The sequence below is a fragment of the Dendronephthya gigantea genome, unplaced genomic scaffold (assembly GCF_004324835.1).
Source record: "Dendronephthya gigantea isolate DGI-Jeju-01 unplaced genomic scaffold, DenGig_1.0 000153F, whole genome shotgun sequence".
NCBI classification, from domain to species: domain Eukaryota; kingdom Metazoa; phylum Cnidaria; class Anthozoa; order Malacalcyonacea; family Nephtheidae; genus Dendronephthya; species Dendronephthya gigantea.
Genome location: NW_021163163.1, coordinates 237,309 through 257,189, shown reverse-complemented (window position 1 = coordinate 257,189; position 19,881 = coordinate 237,309). Strand labels below are relative to the sequence as shown.

The 19,881-nt window shown below is 36.7% G+C and overlaps 1 protein-coding gene across 6 annotated transcripts; it reads right to left on the bottom strand.

Moving 5' to 3' along the window:
• Nucleotides 1–5,750: 5,750 nt before the first annotated feature.
• LOC114537199 (agrin-like) lies at nt 5,751–19,244 on the bottom strand. 6 transcript variants are annotated; one of them, XM_028558329.1, is made up of 27 exons: nt 19,151–19,243; nt 17,820–17,875; nt 17,482–17,547; nt 16,901–17,062; nt 16,087–16,257; nt 15,384–15,554; nt 14,877–15,032; nt 14,585–14,740; nt 14,293–14,448; nt 14,001–14,156; nt 13,707–13,862; nt 12,092–12,235; nt 11,807–11,965; nt 11,400–11,543; nt 10,495–10,650; nt 10,121–10,264; nt 9,831–9,986; nt 9,425–9,568; nt 9,119–9,274; nt 8,764–8,907; nt 8,458–8,613; nt 8,103–8,246; nt 7,797–7,952; nt 7,392–7,535; nt 7,086–7,241; nt 6,475–6,622; nt 5,751–5,958 (listed from the first exon to the last, which is right to left on the bottom strand). In XM_028558329.1, exons 2-27 carry the CDS (start codon nt 17,827–17,829, stop codon nt 5,943–5,945), a joined length of 3,627 nt encoding a protein of 1,208 aa, XP_028414130.1. In that variant the 5' UTR covers nt 17,830–17,875; nt 19,151–19,243; the 3' UTR covers nt 5,751–5,942. The 6 variants fall into 6 exon arrangements, with proteins under 6 accessions (XP_028414130.1, XP_028414131.1, XP_028414132.1 ...); XM_028558330.1 differs by lacking the exons at nt 9,119–9,274; nt 9,425–9,568; XM_028558331.1 differs by lacking the exons at nt 11,400–11,543; nt 11,807–11,965 and having other exon boundaries at nt 19,151–19,242.
• Nucleotides 19,245–19,881: the final 637 nt, after the last annotated feature.

Genomic DNA, 19,881 nt, shown 5'->3' with positions numbered 1-19,881 from the left:
TTTATAGAACTCAAATATCGTTCGCAACACAAATAACCCCAAATGTGAAAATGGGCATGGAGGCTTGAAGCGAATGCCTAAACGCCCGCTCAAATTCAAATTCAAAGCCTATGCCTTGAAATTGAGTACAGATGAGATTTCTCACGTGCCAGCGATGCAGCAAAATGAGAGAATACTTTTTATCAAGTGTTGAAGATGAAACAGTCAAAAAGATAAACATCGCGTGTTTAGTAACTACACGGGAATCATGGGGAATTGGTAAAAAGAATGCATAAGAGCCGTTTATTATGAATTTTTCGTTATTACCCAACCCTGTATTTATATTAACAGACGAATGCATGATGCGTTAAGACGAACCACCCATTGAAATTCGTCTAAATAGACGAACTATGCGGATAATTCGTGTTGACAGATGATCCGTTTGTTTGCCCGCGTTACACACACAGAGAGCGGAAGACGTTTAAAGTTTCACGTGAATTCACAGCCGCGATGAACGTCCGGTGACAATAATAATGTGTTATCAGTTATTTGATATGGCGCCGGCCTTTGCGCCACGTTGCAGAAAACTTATCGACGAATATCGCGCTTGAAAATATTTATCAAATGGCTTTGTCGCCTGAAATATTCGTGTGTTATCTTTTGAATTTTGACCGCGCACACACACAATTTGTGCCTGTGGTGGCTGCGTGGGTGAGTAGACTTCCTTTCCAGCAATAAAATTTCTCAAATGCCACATACCGTTACATTTATGTTGTTTACCTGACATAAGATTTTATATTCTTTCAGGGGTATGCCGAACCAAAAAGTGTTAAATTTTTTGTGTGGCACGTCATATTTTAAAGATTATAACAATAAAAAATTTAAAGTGGAATTCAAGCTAGTCCGTATGTAAACAAACGGTTTACATTTTAAAATAATGAACTTCTAGAAATACATTTGAAAGACGTTGTGTTAGAACTTATAAAACGATATTTCTCCGATTCTTTTGCACATCCTGCCGCAACAATTACTCAGAATTATAACAGAATGATAATATGTAAAATTCAGACATTTTAAAAACAACAGAAAACAAAAAAGTGAGAAAATACGGAATACGAAGTATACGGTTGCTATGGGTGAGTAATTTGAGATCACAAAGCAACCTATAATTCTGACTTACAAATGCAGCTTATCACTATATGCTGGTTTGAATGTACTATTTAAATTGTCTTTTCATCGTTTGGTGGTATTCCGGGGGTCTTTAGCCCAGATACTTGCATAGATATTTAGTTTTCCTTCTTCCCGACAATATATTAATGTTTTTGATTAGAAAATTCGAGACATGCGAAATTTGGGCAAATTTTTTATCTGCATGAGTACCTCACATTGTTATCAAGAGGACCGATGAGCAGACTTGATTTTGACTATAGTTTTTAACGTTTGTTAACATTGTGAACTGTACTGTACCCCACCTAAAACACTACCGAGTTTTGGTTTCGATATCAAGTATATTTTTTGGCAACTGTCTCGCCAACCTGTCCTCGCTTATTTCCCTCAATTCAGGGTAGGGCCGGCCCTCGGCTGAGACAGACAGGTTTAAAACTTACGAAATACGAGATTTGTTAAAAAAAATGCAAATTATATTCAATTGCTATGATTCTAAATAGCATAAGGGCCTGACATGGAGCGAGTTATCCCAGCTAGGCGAGGTAAACCGGATAATTATGTAACCTGATTAATTAATCTTTCATTATACAGGGTGTATAAAAAAAAACGCAACCACTTGATATTCATGAATATCCTCTTTGTTCTACAACACAAAAGACGTTTGGCCCCTGGAATGCGAGAAAGCTTGTAATCATATTCTAGCGGCACAATCGTCGGGAAACAAAGTCGGGTGCGTAAACCAACGTGCTAAAATTTTATTTACAATTTATTTTACAAGGTCGACAGTTAGCATTCAAGTTATCATGCACGACAATAAAAACTCGTTGTTCGGTTGTTAACTGCACCATTATTAGTTTAGCTGATTTGACCATTAGCAGTTGAACTGTACGATTAGAAGCCATTTTAAAATCCCAGGGGCATAAAATCTATTGAGCTTATGAACAATATGAATTTTAGAATATTGCGTTTTTTTTTATACACCCTGTATGTAGTTTTCACTTTTCACCTCGTCTAGCCGGGATAGCTCGCCCCATATAAACAGGCTCTGAGCATCAAGGGGAATTTCGTTTTTGACCAATCAGATAGTTTCTTCACATTTTCAGTAACCAATCAAAATGCAGATTTTGACTACTTCCGGTAAGAAGGCACGTTATTTACCATTTTTCACTAAGGATTACAAATTTAGATATTCTGATTGGCTTTGAATAAAAAATGTAAACAAATATGCCGATTAGATAACTTTCACCGTAGGACGAGAACGAACGAATATGCAGGAATTTTAATTACTTGTGCATAGAATTTTATGCTCGTTATGCACATATGAACGAGATAAGACAAATACGAACGAGAATACCGACAACAGGAGACAATAGAATGGGCCATTGCATGTGTACCGAATAAATCTGAGTAATATATGCATTATTTAACTTTGAATGCCTTTGGCATATTGAATTACTATCTTCATAGTTCTTCTTGTTGTCAAACCACGTACACGCTATTTTTGACGTTACCACGTATCTATGGTTAACCCTACTAACTACACAGAAGCTTATTTACAACTGCCTTATAGAAGTATTTATCGCTGTATAACACATTAACACTATTTATAATTGAATGCCAGGCTGATTTGTCATGCAATTGTTGAAAATTGGCTATGTATACTGATGTCCATGCTTTAACAGCTGTGCTTATTTTCATTTGATCACATAACAAAACATTCACTCTGGGGAATGAGGATTTCACAATTCTTTCGTACCGTTAATGATATTAATGATATTAATGAAGCTATTCGTTCGTTCTCGTGCTACGGTGAAAGTTATCTATTAGTTTAAAACGAAGTTCCACCTTGTTGCTCACTTGTTCTGAGGCCTAAGAATACGTATTTAGAAATAACTTTGAACTACAGAAACATTCAGTCACACTTCAAGCAACAAAATATGATCACACCTACGTTTAACTAAAGCGATTACTTAAACATGAAATATTTGACTTACCAGAGATTGTTAGCATTTAACATGTTTGCTTCACCCCGTTCACGGGCATTTTTTTCTTTAATGTCGCTTGAACGAGCACGCATATACTGACCGCCCAGGAATATGGCTTGCTGTCTTTGTCGTAAGCTGGCGTTTTGAACAAATTTGATAAGCCGGAGGTTTGATGTTTCTATCGTCATTATTCTTCAGATCTTAAGGCAAATCATTGTCGTGACTCACACACGACTGGTTTATTTTCTCGCCCATTTTGCCAATCTTCAAATCGATTTCTACAGTATAACGCGTTGTTTGTAGAATAAGATTCATCATGACCTCAATCGTAGTTTCCACGCTTTGAGGATCTCGAGCTCGAAATTCTTTCTTTTGCTACTAGAAGCCACGCTCCCTTCTGAGCCGAACAAATATAAAACTACAGGGTGTCCCAAAAAAAACGAAAACTATTGAAATCACGCATAACAATGCAATTGTTAGAGTTTGAATGCCTAAGCACTCTGTTGGGACCCACAGGTGTATAAATGTTTACCATACTGATTTTTATGCATGCATATGATGCAGTAAAATTTGCTTGTTCGCAAAAATGATATTTATTAACAATATTTACAATTTACAAATATGGATAACAATATTTAAATGTGCATCTCAAGGACCATGACCTTCGAGATGTCCCCTTTCTTTAGCAACACAAAGCATTTAGCATTTTATAAGTTGCATTAAATCCCCCACGGGCTGAAATTCGTGAACACGGCATTCGAATTTTAACAATGAGTGATTTCAATAGTTTTCGTTTTTTTTGGGACGCCCTGTAGTTTGAACTCTACCTAATCTTATGACTGAACAGCAACTCCTTACTTCGTTACGCATTCATCTGATTGAACAGCTTAATCCCTATTTTCATCGCCTAGCTATATGAATATGTAATAAGTCCTTTTGCCTAGTAGAAAACAGCCTTGAGGCCCTAGGTTAAGGCAATCTTTTCAATTGTGACCGGTGAAGGGAATCCACTACGGTCGAATTCTCACGATTAAAAAGAAAATCGAGCGAAAAATTTCGTTCGAAAAATATCGCGTAGTGGAAAACCTGCTTAAGGTCTTGCCTGTTTTAAACGTCATGCTTCTTATGGGTGTCGATCGCATGAACAACAATAAATAATAAAAAGAGAACCAGTGCTAAAGACTCAAACATTTTTTCGAAAGGGAACATAACACAGTTAAACAGCTAACAAAATAGAAGGCTTTCTTACAACATCACGAATGTTCATTAAAAACCTTGAATGATTGAATTTGTTTAATTCTCGCGTTCTTCGTATATCAGTTTTGGGAGAAAAAATATTCAGGGTCGCTTAAGTTTGCACCCTTGAAATTTGTAAAACAGAATAAATCAAGATTTTTCCTTAAATAAAGGAAATTTAAACGAATTTAAATTCGTTCGATACTTAAGTGCTAGGATGCTTTTAATGATTGTTTGGTATTGGTTTTGATTTCATATTGCCTATATATTTTCGCGTTTGCTTAACTTATATTTTATCAATTAATGGGTAAGTTTTGTTTCAAATTTCATATTCAGATTTTGCGTCATATGTATATGCGCAGAAGTATTGGTATATATATATATATGTATCATATGCGCAGAAGTATTGGTATATATATTTATATATATATATATATATATATATATATATATATATATATATATATATATATATATATATATATGTATCATATGCGCAGAAGTTTTTCCTTTTTTGTGTTAAGGCTAGTTTCCACTCAGAAAAATTCTCCTTTGGATCGGACAGGACAGGAATGTTTCCTTTGTATAAACGCCGCCTGAGAACTCATCGACAAAGGAAATTTTCCTGTCCTGTCTGGTCCAAAGGAGAATTTTCCTGAGTAGAGACTAGCCGTTAGTCGATTTTGGGCCCACGGTAATTGGCCACCGCTGTTGTGGTGACCCTGCCATTTTATTAATTGAGTAGTTATTTGTATATGTAATGTACGTCTTTTTCAGTGGCAAATTTAATAAAATCAAAATCAAAAATGTATTATTTTGATTCGCCACTGAATTCTTGCCAAAGAATGAAGAATCTTTGTCTTTCTTCTATTCTATGAGAGACTCGTATATTGGGTCACATTTGTCATAAGAATAAAATAATACCATGGATCCCCGATTCTTAAATTGTAATAAATGGAGTTAGAATATTGTTTATAATTGACTCAGTTTGTAATTTAGCATCAAATGTGGTATAACTAGTTTGTTACTCTCCTGACGGCTGACGAAGGCCCTCAGGCTCAGGTCGAAACGTCGAGATGTGTTTTGTCTATTTTTATGCAGTTGTTATACGCAGTGGCGAAGCCAGCCTGACGATTTTGTCTCGCTACGTAAATTTCGAGTTATTACAATTATTCATTTCCTTAGAAATTAATTTTTTTCACAGTCAATGAACACCAAAATATTAACATAGTTGGACAAATCGTCAGGCTGATTACGCTGCTGGTCAGTATATAACATTTGATGCTAAGTTGTTTGAAGACGCTGCCACGCTGCTCCCTGGTTATATCAGTTTGTAATTGTTTAAATACCCTTCGAAAAACCAAAACGATGAACTGGCCAATGCTAAAGACTAGAACATGTATTTGGAAAAAATAAGACATAATACAGTTTTTAATACAGGCTACAATTGAACAGCTAACACAATAAAAGGCATTCATAAAGCATCATGAAAAATCTTTGAACAATGATAATTAAAGTAAGGCACACTGTACGAAACTAGACACTAATAAAAACTCATCAGCATCCCTTCGTTCTTTAAACCTCCACAGGCCTATATGAAATAGTGAATAAGGTAAAGGTGATCAATATTTTATTGCACCGAAACTGAAAGCGAAAGTGCATGGCTGCATAGATGGTATTGGCAGGTATTGACTGGGTTACAATGCTAAGATAACTTGTATTTGAAATTTGTTGGGCGTTTACAATAAGCCGAATTTACACCGACGTTTGCTCGAATAGATTGAACAAACTTCTCGATAATTTGCCATGATTTGAATAACACAATATTTTATGCGAAATAAAATTGGCCACCCGTTGTAGGACGTAGCTTTTTTACCACCGAATAATTTCAAGCCATTTTTTGTTTATGTTGTTTTAGATATAGAGCAATCTCTTTTTTGCAAAAATTACCGATTTCTTCTTCTGTTCCTCACTAATAAAAAAACAACTCAGCTCGCCCCAATTTTGAAAATTCCGCTAATACTTGATTATCGCGTAATGTCAAAGGTTGCTCGACCAATCAGAGACCGATATTTTCATTGATATCCAAATTAGGAGAGTGACTTACACTTTGCATTCTCCATGATGGGCCAATCGAATCTTCCCGTCACTTTCACATTGAGCTTGTTTAAAGGTACACGGGTTTGAGTATGTCCTGCCATCTGTACCACATTGAGGATTGTATTCCTCGGTGCAAATCGCTGAACACTTTGGTTCTACAATGGATTGAGAATTGAACATTATATTCATCTGACCACATGAATAATGACGCAACAAATATCTGCGTGCAGAAAGCCATTGCGGGAGACGGGGAAAGACTACTCATTTCCATCCGACGTTAAATTCTCTTGGTTTTTCACAGCAGTATATTTAACGGCAAATTTTTCGTCAAATTCATACGGCGAAAGAGGTGGATTAGAAGATACGGCTGGCTCAATTCCATTATACATATGAAGGTAGTTGTAAATAGGCTACCATGCATGTTTCACAAATTTTTTATACTAAATTTTTCATTTTATAGGAACAGAAAAGACTTAAACTACATAAGATCATCATGATCAGTAAAAAAAACTTCTTCATCGAAGCACAATTATTACAATAACCAATACTTTTACTCAAATTCCATGCAGCCGTAAAAACTATAAACAAAAAACTTTAGTTATTATGAATTCGACTTACTGCAAGGTTCTTTGCCTACAACCGTGATGTTCTGTTTGAATTGACAAGCAGTCTCTTCCAATATGCAGTAATTGGGATATGTATTGCCATCTGATCCACATACTGGAGGAAGTATTATTCTGGGACAAGCAACGAGACACTTCTTTGGTTTAGTTTCTAAGGTGGGAGATTAAGCGATCATAAAAATGAATCTTGGGATATCATATTACATGACATCATACTGTCCATGCAGAGGATTGTTTGGAATACCGTTTGAAATAATTGAATATATAGGAGAGACTAAAATTTGAGGAGTAATGTACATACTGCACTCTCCATGATGATCCAGTCTCACTTCTCCATCACTCTCACACCAGGCGACTTTCAGTTGACACGGGTTACCATATGTTTTACCATCTGTACCACATTGAGGATTGTATTCCAGTGTGCAGTAATTACGACACTTTGGTTCTACAGTAAAGATATTTACAATTCAGCTAACTTTGCGATAGGAAGTTCTCCAGGGATTTTTTTGCTGCCAATGTACGAGCCGTAGTTAGTACAAATAAAGAAAGCTATGTTTGATGCAAAATATCTTAATTCGTATTTCTTTGCTATACTTGCCACTTAGTTGGTAAGTGCATACTGAAAAAATTGAATTAAGTTTACCAAATCCTTTGTAGCCGTAAAAACTATAATAAAAAAACTTTATTGGTGATAAATTTGACTTACCGCAAGGTTCTTTGCCTACAACCGTGATGTTCTGTTTGAATTGACAAGCAGTCTCTTCCAATATGCAGTAATTGGGATACGTATTGCCATCTGATCCACATACTGGAGGAAGCATTATTCTGGGACAAGCAACGAGACACTTCTTTGGTTTAGTTTCTAAGGTGGGAGATTAAGCGATCATAAAAATGAATCTTGGGATATCATATTACATGACATCATACAGTCCATGCAGAGGATTGTTTGGAATACCGTATGGAATAACTGAATATATAGGAGAATCTAGCATTTGAGTTGTAATGTACATACTGCACTCTCCATGATGATCCAGTCTCACTTTTCCATCACTCTCACACAAGGTGGCTTTCAGTTGACACGGGTTACCATATGTTTTACCATCTGTACCACATTGAGGATTGTATTCTTTTGTGCATGCAATTTGGCACCTTGGTTCTACAGTAAAGAGATTTACAATTCGACCCGTAGTTAGTACACATAAAGAAAGCAATAAGTGTTTCATGAAAATTATCTTAATTCCTATTTCTTTGCTATACTTGCCACTTATGTGATAATTACATACGAAAAAAGTGAATTAAGTTTACCAAATCATTTGTAGCCGTTAAACTATAGTAAAAAAACTTTATTGGTGATAAATTTGACTTACCGCAAGGTTCTTTGCCTACAACCGTGATGTTCTGTTTGAATTGACAAGCAGTCTCTTCCAATATGCAGTAATTGGGATATGTATTGCCATCTGATCCACATACTGAAGGAAGCATTATTTTGGGACAAGCAACGAGACACTTCTTTGGTTTAGTTTCTAAGGTGGGAGATTAAGCGATCATAAAAATGAATCTTGGGATATCATATTACATGACATCATACAGTCCATGCAGAGGATTGTTTGGAATACCGTATGGAATAACTGAATATATAGGAGAATCTAGCATTTGAGTTGTAATGTACATACTGCACTCTCCATGATGATCCAGTCTCACTTTTCCATCACTCTCACACAAGGTGGCTTTCAGTTGACACGGGTTACCATATGTTTTACCATCTGTACCACATTGAGGATTGTATTCTTTTGTGCATGCAATTTGGCACCTTGGTTCTACAGTAAAGAGATTTACAATTCGACCCGTAGTTAGTACACATAAAGAAAGCAATAAGTGTTTCATGAAAATTATCTTAATTCCTATTTCTTTGCTATACTTGCCACTTATGTGATAATTACATACGAAAAAAGTGAATTAAGTTTACCAAATCATTTGTAGCCGTTAAACTATAGTAAAAAAACTTTATTGGTGATAAATTTGACTTACCGCAAGGTTCTTTGCCTACAACCGTGATGTTCTGTTTGAATTGACAAGCAGTCTCTTCCAATATGCAGTAATTGGGATATGTATTGCCATCTGATCCACATACTGAAGGAAGCATTATTTTGGGACAAGCAACGAGACACTTCTTTGGTTTAGTTTCTAAGGTGGGAGATTAAGCGATCATAAAAATGAATCTTGGGATATCATATTACATGACATCATACAGTCCATGCAGAGGATTGTTTGGAATACCGTTTGGAATAACTGAATATATAGGAGAAACTAGAATTTGAGTTGTAATGTACATACTGCACTCTCCATGATGATCCAGTCTCACTTCTCCATCACTCTCACACAAGGCGACTTTCAGTAGACACGGGTTACCATATGTTTTACCATCTGTACCACATTGAGGATTGTATTCCAGTGTGCATTTAGTTTGGCACTTTGGTTCTACAGTAAAAAGATTTACAATTCAACAAACTTTGCGAAGATAGGAAGTTCTCAAGGATTTTTTTTGCAGCCAATGTACGAGCCGTAGTTGGTACATATGAAGAAAGCAATGTTTGATGCAAATTATCTTAATTCCTATTTCTTTGCCATACATGCCACTTATGTGATAATTACATACGAAAAAAGTGAATTAAGTTTACCAAATCATTTGTAGCCGTTAAATTATAGTAAAAAAACTTTATTGGTGATAAATTTGACTTACCGCAAGGTTCTTTGCCTACAACCGTGATGTTCTGTTTGAATTGACAAGCAGTCTCTTCCAATATGCAGTAATTGGGATATGTGTTGCCATCTGATCCACAAACTGGAGGGAGTATTATTCTGGGACAACCAACGAGACACTTCTTTGGCTTAATTTCTAAGTTGGGATACGAAGGGATTAAACAAATCTTGGTATATCATATAACATGACATCATACAATCCAGAGTATCTTGCAATATGTTCTTTTAGTGCCGATTGGAGAAGTTAAAGTTAAAGAGTAATGTACATACCACACTTCCCATGATGTGCCAGTTTAACTCCCCCATCACTCTCACACAATGCAAATTTCAATTGACACGGGTTACCATATGTTCTACTATCTGTACCACATTGAGGATTGTATTCCAGTGTGCATGCTAATCGACACTTTGGTTCTACAGTAAATTGATTTATAATTCAGCTTACTTTTTAACAGAATTATTTTATGATATTTTTTTGCCTGTCAAGGTACGATCTGTAGTTACTATTGGTGAAGAAAACAATGTTGCAGAGTGCGAATTCTGGTATGTCTGGCATTATTTGCCACTTATTTATGTAATAATTATCCACTGACAACAGTGTATTAAGTTTATATTAAAATTCATTGGAGCCGAATTTGACTTACTGCAAGGTCTATTGCCTACAGCCGTGATGTTCTGTTTGAAATAACAAGCAGTCTCTTCCATTATACAGTAATTGGGATATGTATTGCCATCTGATCCACACACTGGAGGAAGCAGTATATTGGGAGAAACCACGGCACACGTCTTCTTCTTAGTTTCTAAGATGAGAGATTAATAGGCATGCAATAGACCTTTTTCATAATGAAGTCAAACACCGAAAGTTTGATGTTACACGAAGTTTGATTCGCTCGATAATTTTGTGGAGCCAATTAAATTTCGTGTAACATCAGACTTTCCACGTTTGACGTCATTATAGGAAAGGCCTATTAAACGAATTTTGGGATATTATATTTTAGTGTATAATATAACATTTATATATAGTACGCGCGTGCTGATTGGTCGAGAAGCGTGTTTCTATAACTGTATGGAAACACGGGAATTTTCCCGGAGAACTTGACAGGCGAAGCGATGTAATGAGAATTTGTAATTGAATCGAATTATAATATTGGTTCAAAATCGTTTTATTGAGATATATTATAAAAGAAGTAGAAAACATTTTTTCCTGTGTTTCTATACAGTTATAAAAACACTTGTGGAAACATTAATTCTCGTTCTCCCAAACTCCCACGCGTATGGAAACACGGAAAATGTTTTCTATTTCTTAAATAAATTTCGAGGAAGTAGAATCGCACTGCAAGTTGCAAGAGAAATTGCACCGTACGTGTAACCCTTGGAGCCTTTAGATTCTAAGATGAGAGATTAACATTTAAGTAAAGGAATCTTGCGATATCACGGTATATGACATCATACAATCTAAATGTCTATTTTAATACCGATTGGAGAAATTAAAGTTGAAGAGTAACTGAATATATAGGAGAAACTAGAATTTGAGGAGTAATGTACATACTGCACTCTCCATGATGATCCAGTCTCACTTTTCCATCACTCTCACACAAAGCGAGTTTCAGCTGACACGGGTTACCATATGTTTTACCATCTGTACCACATTGAGGATTGTATTCCAGTGTGCATGCAGTTTGGCACTTTGGTTCTACAGTAAAGATATTTAAAATTCAACAAACTTTGCGATAGGAAGTTCTCCAGGGATTTTTTTGCTGCCAATGTACGAGCCGTAGTTAGTACATATAAAGAAAGCAATGTTTAATTGATGCAAAATATCCTAATTCGTATTTCTTTGTGCTATACTTGCCACTTATGTGATAATTACATACTGAAAAAAATGAATTAAGTTCACCAAATCCTTTGTAGCCGTAAAAACGATAGTAAAATTTTTTTTGATTAAATTCGACTTACTGCAAGGTCCTTTGTCTACAACCGTGATGTTCTGTTTGAATTGACAAGCAGTCTCTTCCAATACGCAGTAATTGGGATATGTATTGCCATCTGATCCACATACTGAAGGAAGTAATATTGCGGGACAAGCAACGAGACACGTTGGCTTCGTCTTTGGTTCTAAGATAGAAGATTAAGCGTTTAAAATCTAGTATACGGCTATCATGTTATATGACATCGTAATTTTTGTCCGATTAGAATAACAGAATATATAAAACAAACTAAAATTCTGTGTAATGTACATACTGCACTCTCCATGATGAGCCAGTCTCACTTTTCCATCACTCTCACACAAAGTGGCTTTCAGTTGACACGGGTTACCATATGTTTTACCATCTGTACCACATTGAGGATTGTATTCCATTGTGCATTTAGTTTGGCACTTTGGTTCTACAGTAAAACGATTTACAATTCAGCAAACTTTGTGATAGGAAGTTTTCCAAGGATTTTTTTCGCTGCCAATGTACGACCCGTAGTTAGTACATATGAAGAAAGCAATGTTTGATGCAAATTATCTATATTCCAAGTAAATAAATTTAAAATTTAGCTGTCAAGGTATGATATGTTGTAAGTACTCATGATGAAAGCAATGTGTTAGGTAATTTTGCAACTTTCCTTACTGTAAAGTAATCAATATATATAAGGCTAGTCAAAGTCAAAATTGGTAAAATAATGTGAACTATATGACGGACGGATGGATATTTCGACGGATCAAGACGCTCATATACGCCTGTATAATAAAAAATATCAAAAAGCTCACTCTCAGTTGATGGTGCCATGTTGGCATGTAAACTATGATTTTGTTTTTACTGATCAATGAGAAAGTTTATTCTTAATGGATGGAAAGATGCAAGTTAAAGAACTGAAGATCAGGCTCTTATTCGAGTGGAATTTGTAAAATTTTTAAATCTCTCGGAGACAGGTTCTCACAACAAGAATGGTACCACATGCATTCGGCATCCTTCGCAAAAGATCGAATTGTCATTGCATTGCAGACTGCAAGTACCACATGGCCATTTGCGCTTAAGTGTGCGTGTAAACTTTCGGACCATTTTCAAAACGATAAATTTGAACTGCCGAATGAAGAACTTAAATGTTGCAATACAGAGTTTCAAGTCAACAAAGAAAGTGGTTATTATCAACGCTTTTAATAAAAACTGAACTGATTGCAATAAAAGCAGTCATATAGCGTTTGAGTACAAAACGACTAAAATCGGGGTACGAAACGACCATCAATTAGAGTACGAAACGACCAGGGATATGGGTACGAAATGACAAGAGTACGAAACGACCTGACACCCGAAATACCGCCATGGAAAAGTTATGAGAAGATTGAGATCTCCCACTCCATGAGGTGCAGTGTTCAAGTATACTTTTAGGATACAGGCCTTAATAGTTTATTTCATTGCACCAATGTCAGGACAGGGCCGTACCTAGAAGCTTAATTGGGGGGGGTGGGTGGTCTCTTTTGTACGCGATTGTTCCTGCGGTAGATAAACATGAATATATGGATATACCCCCCTCGATTAAGTCGTCTTGCTACGGTCATGAATTTAGATATCATTAAGTTTTAGGAGCATAATTATTTAAACTGATCGGGCTATATCCAAAAAATAAAGATCGAGCATAGAACTGGTCACAGAAAACCCCGTATAAAAGCTGTCACTAAAAAGTAAAAACGCAGTTCTTGTACGCAGTCGGAGAAGTTGATTATTTTTCATAATGAAAGTTGGCCAATTTCACCCCTCTTCCTCCCACGTCCTTGGCAATCGTAAAAGCGTTTCCAAGTCACAGGCAGTCTCTTTCAATTTAGAATATACTAGGGCAGAGTCTAGCAGGGAAAATGATAAATTATACTTACTGCAATGTCCTAAGCCATGAGCTCTGATACGTTGTCCAAACTGACAAGCAGTCTCTTTCATTATGCAATAATTAGGATATGTATTCCCATCTGATCCACATACTGGAGGGAGTCGTTTTCTGGGACAAGGAACGGCACACGTCTTCGGCTTGGTTTCTAAGATGAGAGATTGAGCGGTTAAAGGAAGCATCGAATATTGTTTTTTGACAGTCAGGCTGTCATATATATCATACAGTCCAACATGTTTTGCAACATGTAAAACATTCAGTCAAAATAATAAATTTAGCTCCTCACTGCAAGGTCCTCTGTGAACAAACGTGATATCTTGTCCGAGTTTACAAGCAGTTTCTTTCAATATGCAGTAATTGCGATATGTTTTTCCATCTGATCCACATACTGGAGGGAGTCGTTTTCTGGGACAACGAACGGCACACGTCTTTGGCTTAGTTCCTAAGATGGGAGGTTAAGCGGTTAAACGAATGTTTGGATATCATATTGTATGACAGTCATGCAGTCAAGAATGGCTTGCAACATGTCAAAGTGACATTGAAAATTCTGTCAAAATATAATAAATTTAGCTCCTCACCGCAAGGTCCTCTGTGAACGAACGTGATATTTTGTCCCAGTCTACAAGCGGTTTCTTTCAGCATGCAGTAATTGCGATATGTTTTGCCATCTGATCCGCATACTGGAGGGAGTCGTTTTCTGGAACAACGAATGGCACAGGTCTTCGACTTCGTTTCTAAGATGGAAGATTAAGCGGTTAAAGGAAGCTTCAAATATTATTTTTTGACACGGTCAGGCTGTCATATCATGCAGTCCAACATGTTTTGCAACATGTAAAACATTCAGTCAAAATAATCAATTTAGCTCCTCACTGCAAGGTCCTTTGTGAATAAACGTGATATCTTGTCCGAGTTTACAAGCCTTTTCTCGCAATATGCAGTAATTGGGATATGTTTTGCCATCTGATCCACATACTGGAGGGAGTCGTTTTCTAGGACAAGGAAAGGCACACGTCTTCGGCTCAGTTCCTAAGATGGGAGATTAAGCGATTAAATGAATCTTTGGATATCATATTTTATGACAGTCATGCAGTCAAGAATGGCTTACAACATGTCAAAGTGACATTGGATATTCTGTCAAAATATAATAAATTTAGCTCCTCACTGCAAGGTCCTGTGTGAACAAACGTGATATTTTGTCCGAGTCTACAAGCGGTTTCTTTCAATATGCAGTAATTGGGATATGTTTTGCCATCTGATCCACACACTGGAGGCAGTCGTTTTCTGGGACAACGAATGGCACATGACTTATGCTTGGTTTCTAAGATGGGAGATTAAAATGGAATCTTGGGATATCATATTTATGTAAAATCATACACAGAAAAATCTAATTATTTTTTATATTGTTAAATATTTAACAAATTGTAAGGGATATGAAAATGAGCGAAATGATAAAAATATGACAGTGATGGTTCATACAGTATAAACTGTTTACAAGGTGGCAATTAAACTATGCATTATGCAACTGTTTTCTATAGGGACAAGAATGGTCCTGACATTCGTGGCAACTGGTGACATGAATGATTTCTTAAAAGTTATTTGCACTGATGAAGACCCATGTAAACTGAAAGCTCGAAAAGTAACATGTGGCTACATTTGGTAAAATTTATACCCGTTTTTGGTTGACATCTGGCTTCACAAGTCTGACGAATCTTGAAGTTGTTCATGTTTCCTCCACAACCGCCATATATGAACATTTTGCAAGACTTTGACACAGAATCATAGTAATATCTTGGGAAGTGACCCTTGCAGTAACCAGGGTCTCGTTTAAGAGAGCAAATATCTAGAAGAAAGGAAATAGTATTGACCATTGTTGTCGGTCATCAATACATTGATGGTTTATCATTGGGAGCCAATGGGAGCAAGGAATGTCTTGCCCGAAAAAAATTATGAAAATTGTGTGAATTTTGAAAGAAAAGGACACAATTGCCACCTGATGCTTCTGATACGGATGAAACAGTTTGTATATTCCAGTGGTGCCAGTGATGGATCCGGCTTAAGTCAGATTAATTTACAACTGTAACTTGCAAACATGTTGGTGAATTTGATGTACAAATAACCTTTTGAAATGGATAACCAATGGCGTTGTTGTTAAGGTTTTTTGAATTGGAAATTAGGCTGTGTAATTTACTCTGACTTACCGGCCCTGAATCCGCCACTGGTATAGTGGACGATTTTCGGTAGGCAAAACATATTCATAAGTATTGCTTTTGGTTTGTAAAGCCAATTAATGCGGTGTATATATTCGTCATGACTAACTAACCAGTCCAACGATGGTATAATTGCGTCTTATTTATTAACAAGTCACCGCTTACCACATCTTCGCTGACACTCGCTTGAAGTCCTAAAATTGTTGTCGTTGCCTCGCCGTCCACCATAGTGGAAAGGTTCGCACTGTTTAGAGAATCGATTGTAGTAAAACCGTTGTTGTGCAATACTTTCTTTATTGTACTGCCCAAAATACTTCGTTTGAAAACATCTTGGAACTAAATTTTCAATAAATCGATTCGATTTTTAATCATTATTAATGCACTGATGATTCTTCTGAACTTATAGCAGGGATGTGTGTGTGTGTGTGTGTGTGGAGTTGCCTTCGCGCTGGTACCAAAAAGCAGGCTTTTGTTTTGCTGTGTGCAGAAGCAGAACTCTGACCAATCAGATCAACTACTAATTTAAGACATAATGCCTCGTTTCCATTCAGTCGTGAGTGTCGTGAACATGTCAAGGTGGCTGATGTGATGAATATTTCTAGATATGTATGCAGTCAACAATGGCAGATTTGAATACAGAAGTGGACAAATTTAGATTCCGACTATTTCTCGTCGGTGAAAATGACTCGTTCACGACAATTACGACGAAATGGAAACCAGGTTTTATTAAAGAAGTCATCAATGTATGCCTGTGCAAGCGTTGACGAGTTTCAAACACTGGCTATATATACTACAGATAATATGGGTGAGTGGTTTTGATAAATGGTATGACGTGCAGCTAAATTTATTACCAATATTCTTCTTGTTTTGGTTTGGCGTGTTGATATTATATATCATGCAGTATCTTAGTCTATATCACTAACTAGCACGTCCAACAACGTTGTAATCCGGTCTAATTCATCAATAAATCGACGCTTACCACAACTTCGCTCACATTTGTCCAGAGTCGCAAAATTGTTGCTGTTGCCATGGCAACCTCCATAGTAAAATAATTCGCACATTTTAGAGACACGGTTATAGAAATAACGTGGTATATTCGCTCTGCACGGCCCAACTTCTTTCCTTTGAAGACATCTGGGGACTAAAATTTCAATTCATCGATTTTATAAAATGATGCAGGCTAATACAGTTTGTAACTATAAATTAATGTGGTTTAACAACTGCCTAACCACATAAACAAGGACACTTCTCGTCATTTCGATCTTAGCTAAGAGAGTCAGTGTAGAGGTCGATATGATAACTGAATGGTGACGTCGAAAAGTCAGTCTATTTTTATTATAGGCAATTAAGCAACAATTCGTAATTCAACTCGTAAGCAACAATTTCAGCGGTGTTCTTAGTGTCCCACGTTTGATGCGAAGTTGTTAGAAGAGACTGGTTGCATGGTTGAGTTCTTAGTCGGTTGGTCTTTGCATAATAAATAGCTAATTATAAAGGCTCTCAAATAAATGAACTAAGTACAAATCTTATTCAAAAATATGTACTGCAGAAAAAGCTAACCGTGATACGCGCCCACAGAACTCGACAGAAAATAAACTGTGGTTAGTGCAGCAAGAAGACACAGACCTATAGGAATAAAAAATGAATCATGATTACCAACGACAAAGCTAAAAGTTGGTGACGTTTCCTGTATAATGAAGTGCTCACTGCTCAGACATCGAGATATTACATTTATAATATTAAATCAAACACATCAAATTATTCAAACTGAAGATGTGAATGAAGATTTTTACACGCATTTCTATACGAGGCTTAAAGTTGCAACATAGTGCACTGCATACGTATCCATGATATAACAGAAAGGCGTTCAAATATAGAAAGCTGACAAATATACGCACCTGCTTGCATGATTGGCCTTTATTTTAATTCAAAAGCAGCAAGTAATCAGTTTTACCTAAAATTAGATCGTAAAGCTTTTACCACACATTTAATAACGCATTTCAAAGAAAAGAACGATAAATTAGGACACCGAGATTCACACGCAGTATATATTCATAAATTACTTCATGCATGCTCCCAATATTTTATCATTCATCCAGCGCTTTTCAGGAAGGCGGCTGGCCCTCATGATAGGGCAAAGTGAAAACAGTCGTCTCTGTATCAAACAGTTATTCAAATTAAATTCAGCTTTACAAATACACTGTAAGCATATATCCGCATATACTGCATGTACATCCAAACGCCTGTTGGTCGGTATTCGACAATTCGTTTGACTAAATATGATTTCGGAGAGATACTGAATGAGTGACTCACATGCATGAAGCCGTTCAATGATGTTTTCGAGAGCGAGCCATGCAGCCCTAGCAAGAAGGGGGGGGGGGATATTTCTCATGCAAGCGACAGGTGAAAAACAGCCCTACTCGTGGGGCCACTTCTTCTTTTAGGGCTCATGTAAACAGTCCCTAAGATGCCAATTTATTATTAACTGGAGAATTTTATAGCAATGTTTTCATGTCATGCAAAGGTAAAACTCCTACAATACATTCAAGCTCTGGAGTCTACAAATTCTTCCGTCCAGGTTGTAATAATTGTAAGTTGGCATGGTATAACCTATGGTATAACGGATCGTTTCTTACACCAGAATTTCAGAACCCTCAAACAACACAAAATTTAAAATCCAAGCCTCAGTACATATTACTACTTTTGATCAGTTTGAACATATCAAGGCCCTCTTTGAACCATACCCCCTCTGTCTAATAAAGCTAGCTGTATACTAACTGGACATATATTCCACAATACTGAAATAATATAAGGTTTACATGCACAACAATAAATGCTAACAGTTTTAATTTTATTTCCATCCATGCATGCTCCATAATTTTTTGGTCCTCGTCATGATAAAATAGCTATAGGTTATACATCGTAAGCATGCAGCATGCATCTATAGAGAGGATTAGAAAAATGATAAGCGATAAAATGATAGTTAGATATAACTGATGAACTACTTAGATATAATGAATCATTAATTTCATGATTAAGTTCTGGTTTAAATCTTTGGATGGCACAAGGTATAGCACGAAGGTGCCAATGTGTTTGTATAATTGTTGAAGTGTGCATAATTCCAATCGAAATTCGACCCTCTAGAAGGTGCCAGGAATGGTTAGATATTTGTCAATTAATATATAATTATTTATAACATTAGTATAAAAAATCCATAATTACTATATACCGTTACTATATGATATGATTTTCTACGACTCCTGAATGGACAGCAAGATGGCCCAGCAGTTCGGCGCTTGGTGTGCTTTCAAGCTAAAATGAATTACTCCTTATAATCTCGCGGTTATATGTTGGCTGCTGGTGGGGAAAGAATCTGCCTATAAAATCGTTACGTCGGCATATATTAAGGATGCACAGGTGCATGCTATAAGCTGCACTTGTCTTACAGGAAGCCAATGCTTACGGTGAACTAAGAATCTTTTCTACTCATGCCAGTCATAGATATGAATTAACGCCTCTTTATCTTGCCGCGAAGGTTTTTACCCAAAGAGATAACTCTTAGGCCCTGTTCATATGAGCCGGGCTGGCCCGCTTTGCCGGGCTAGCTCGCTTTGCCGGGCTAGCTCGCTTTGCCGGGCTGGTTTATTTTCTTATTCACATGAGGCGGGCTAGCCCGGTAGCGTTACATCATTTGTTGATGCTTCACAAATCGAAAAATGTTGCTTGCATTGATTACAGCGGTTTTGGGCAGATATATTTCTTTAATTTTTGAAATGTATTGTGTTCTTTTGGTTTGCAAATACATATAAAATGGCGAAATGATGCTATGAAGGTATATTTGTAGAGAAAGCGATCGACGATTTTCAGCCCGGTTTACCGGGCTAGCCCGCCTAGTGCGTTCATATGAGCCCGTTTTGCCGAGATCTCGCCTCGCTCAAGCGAGATCTCGCCAAAGCGGGC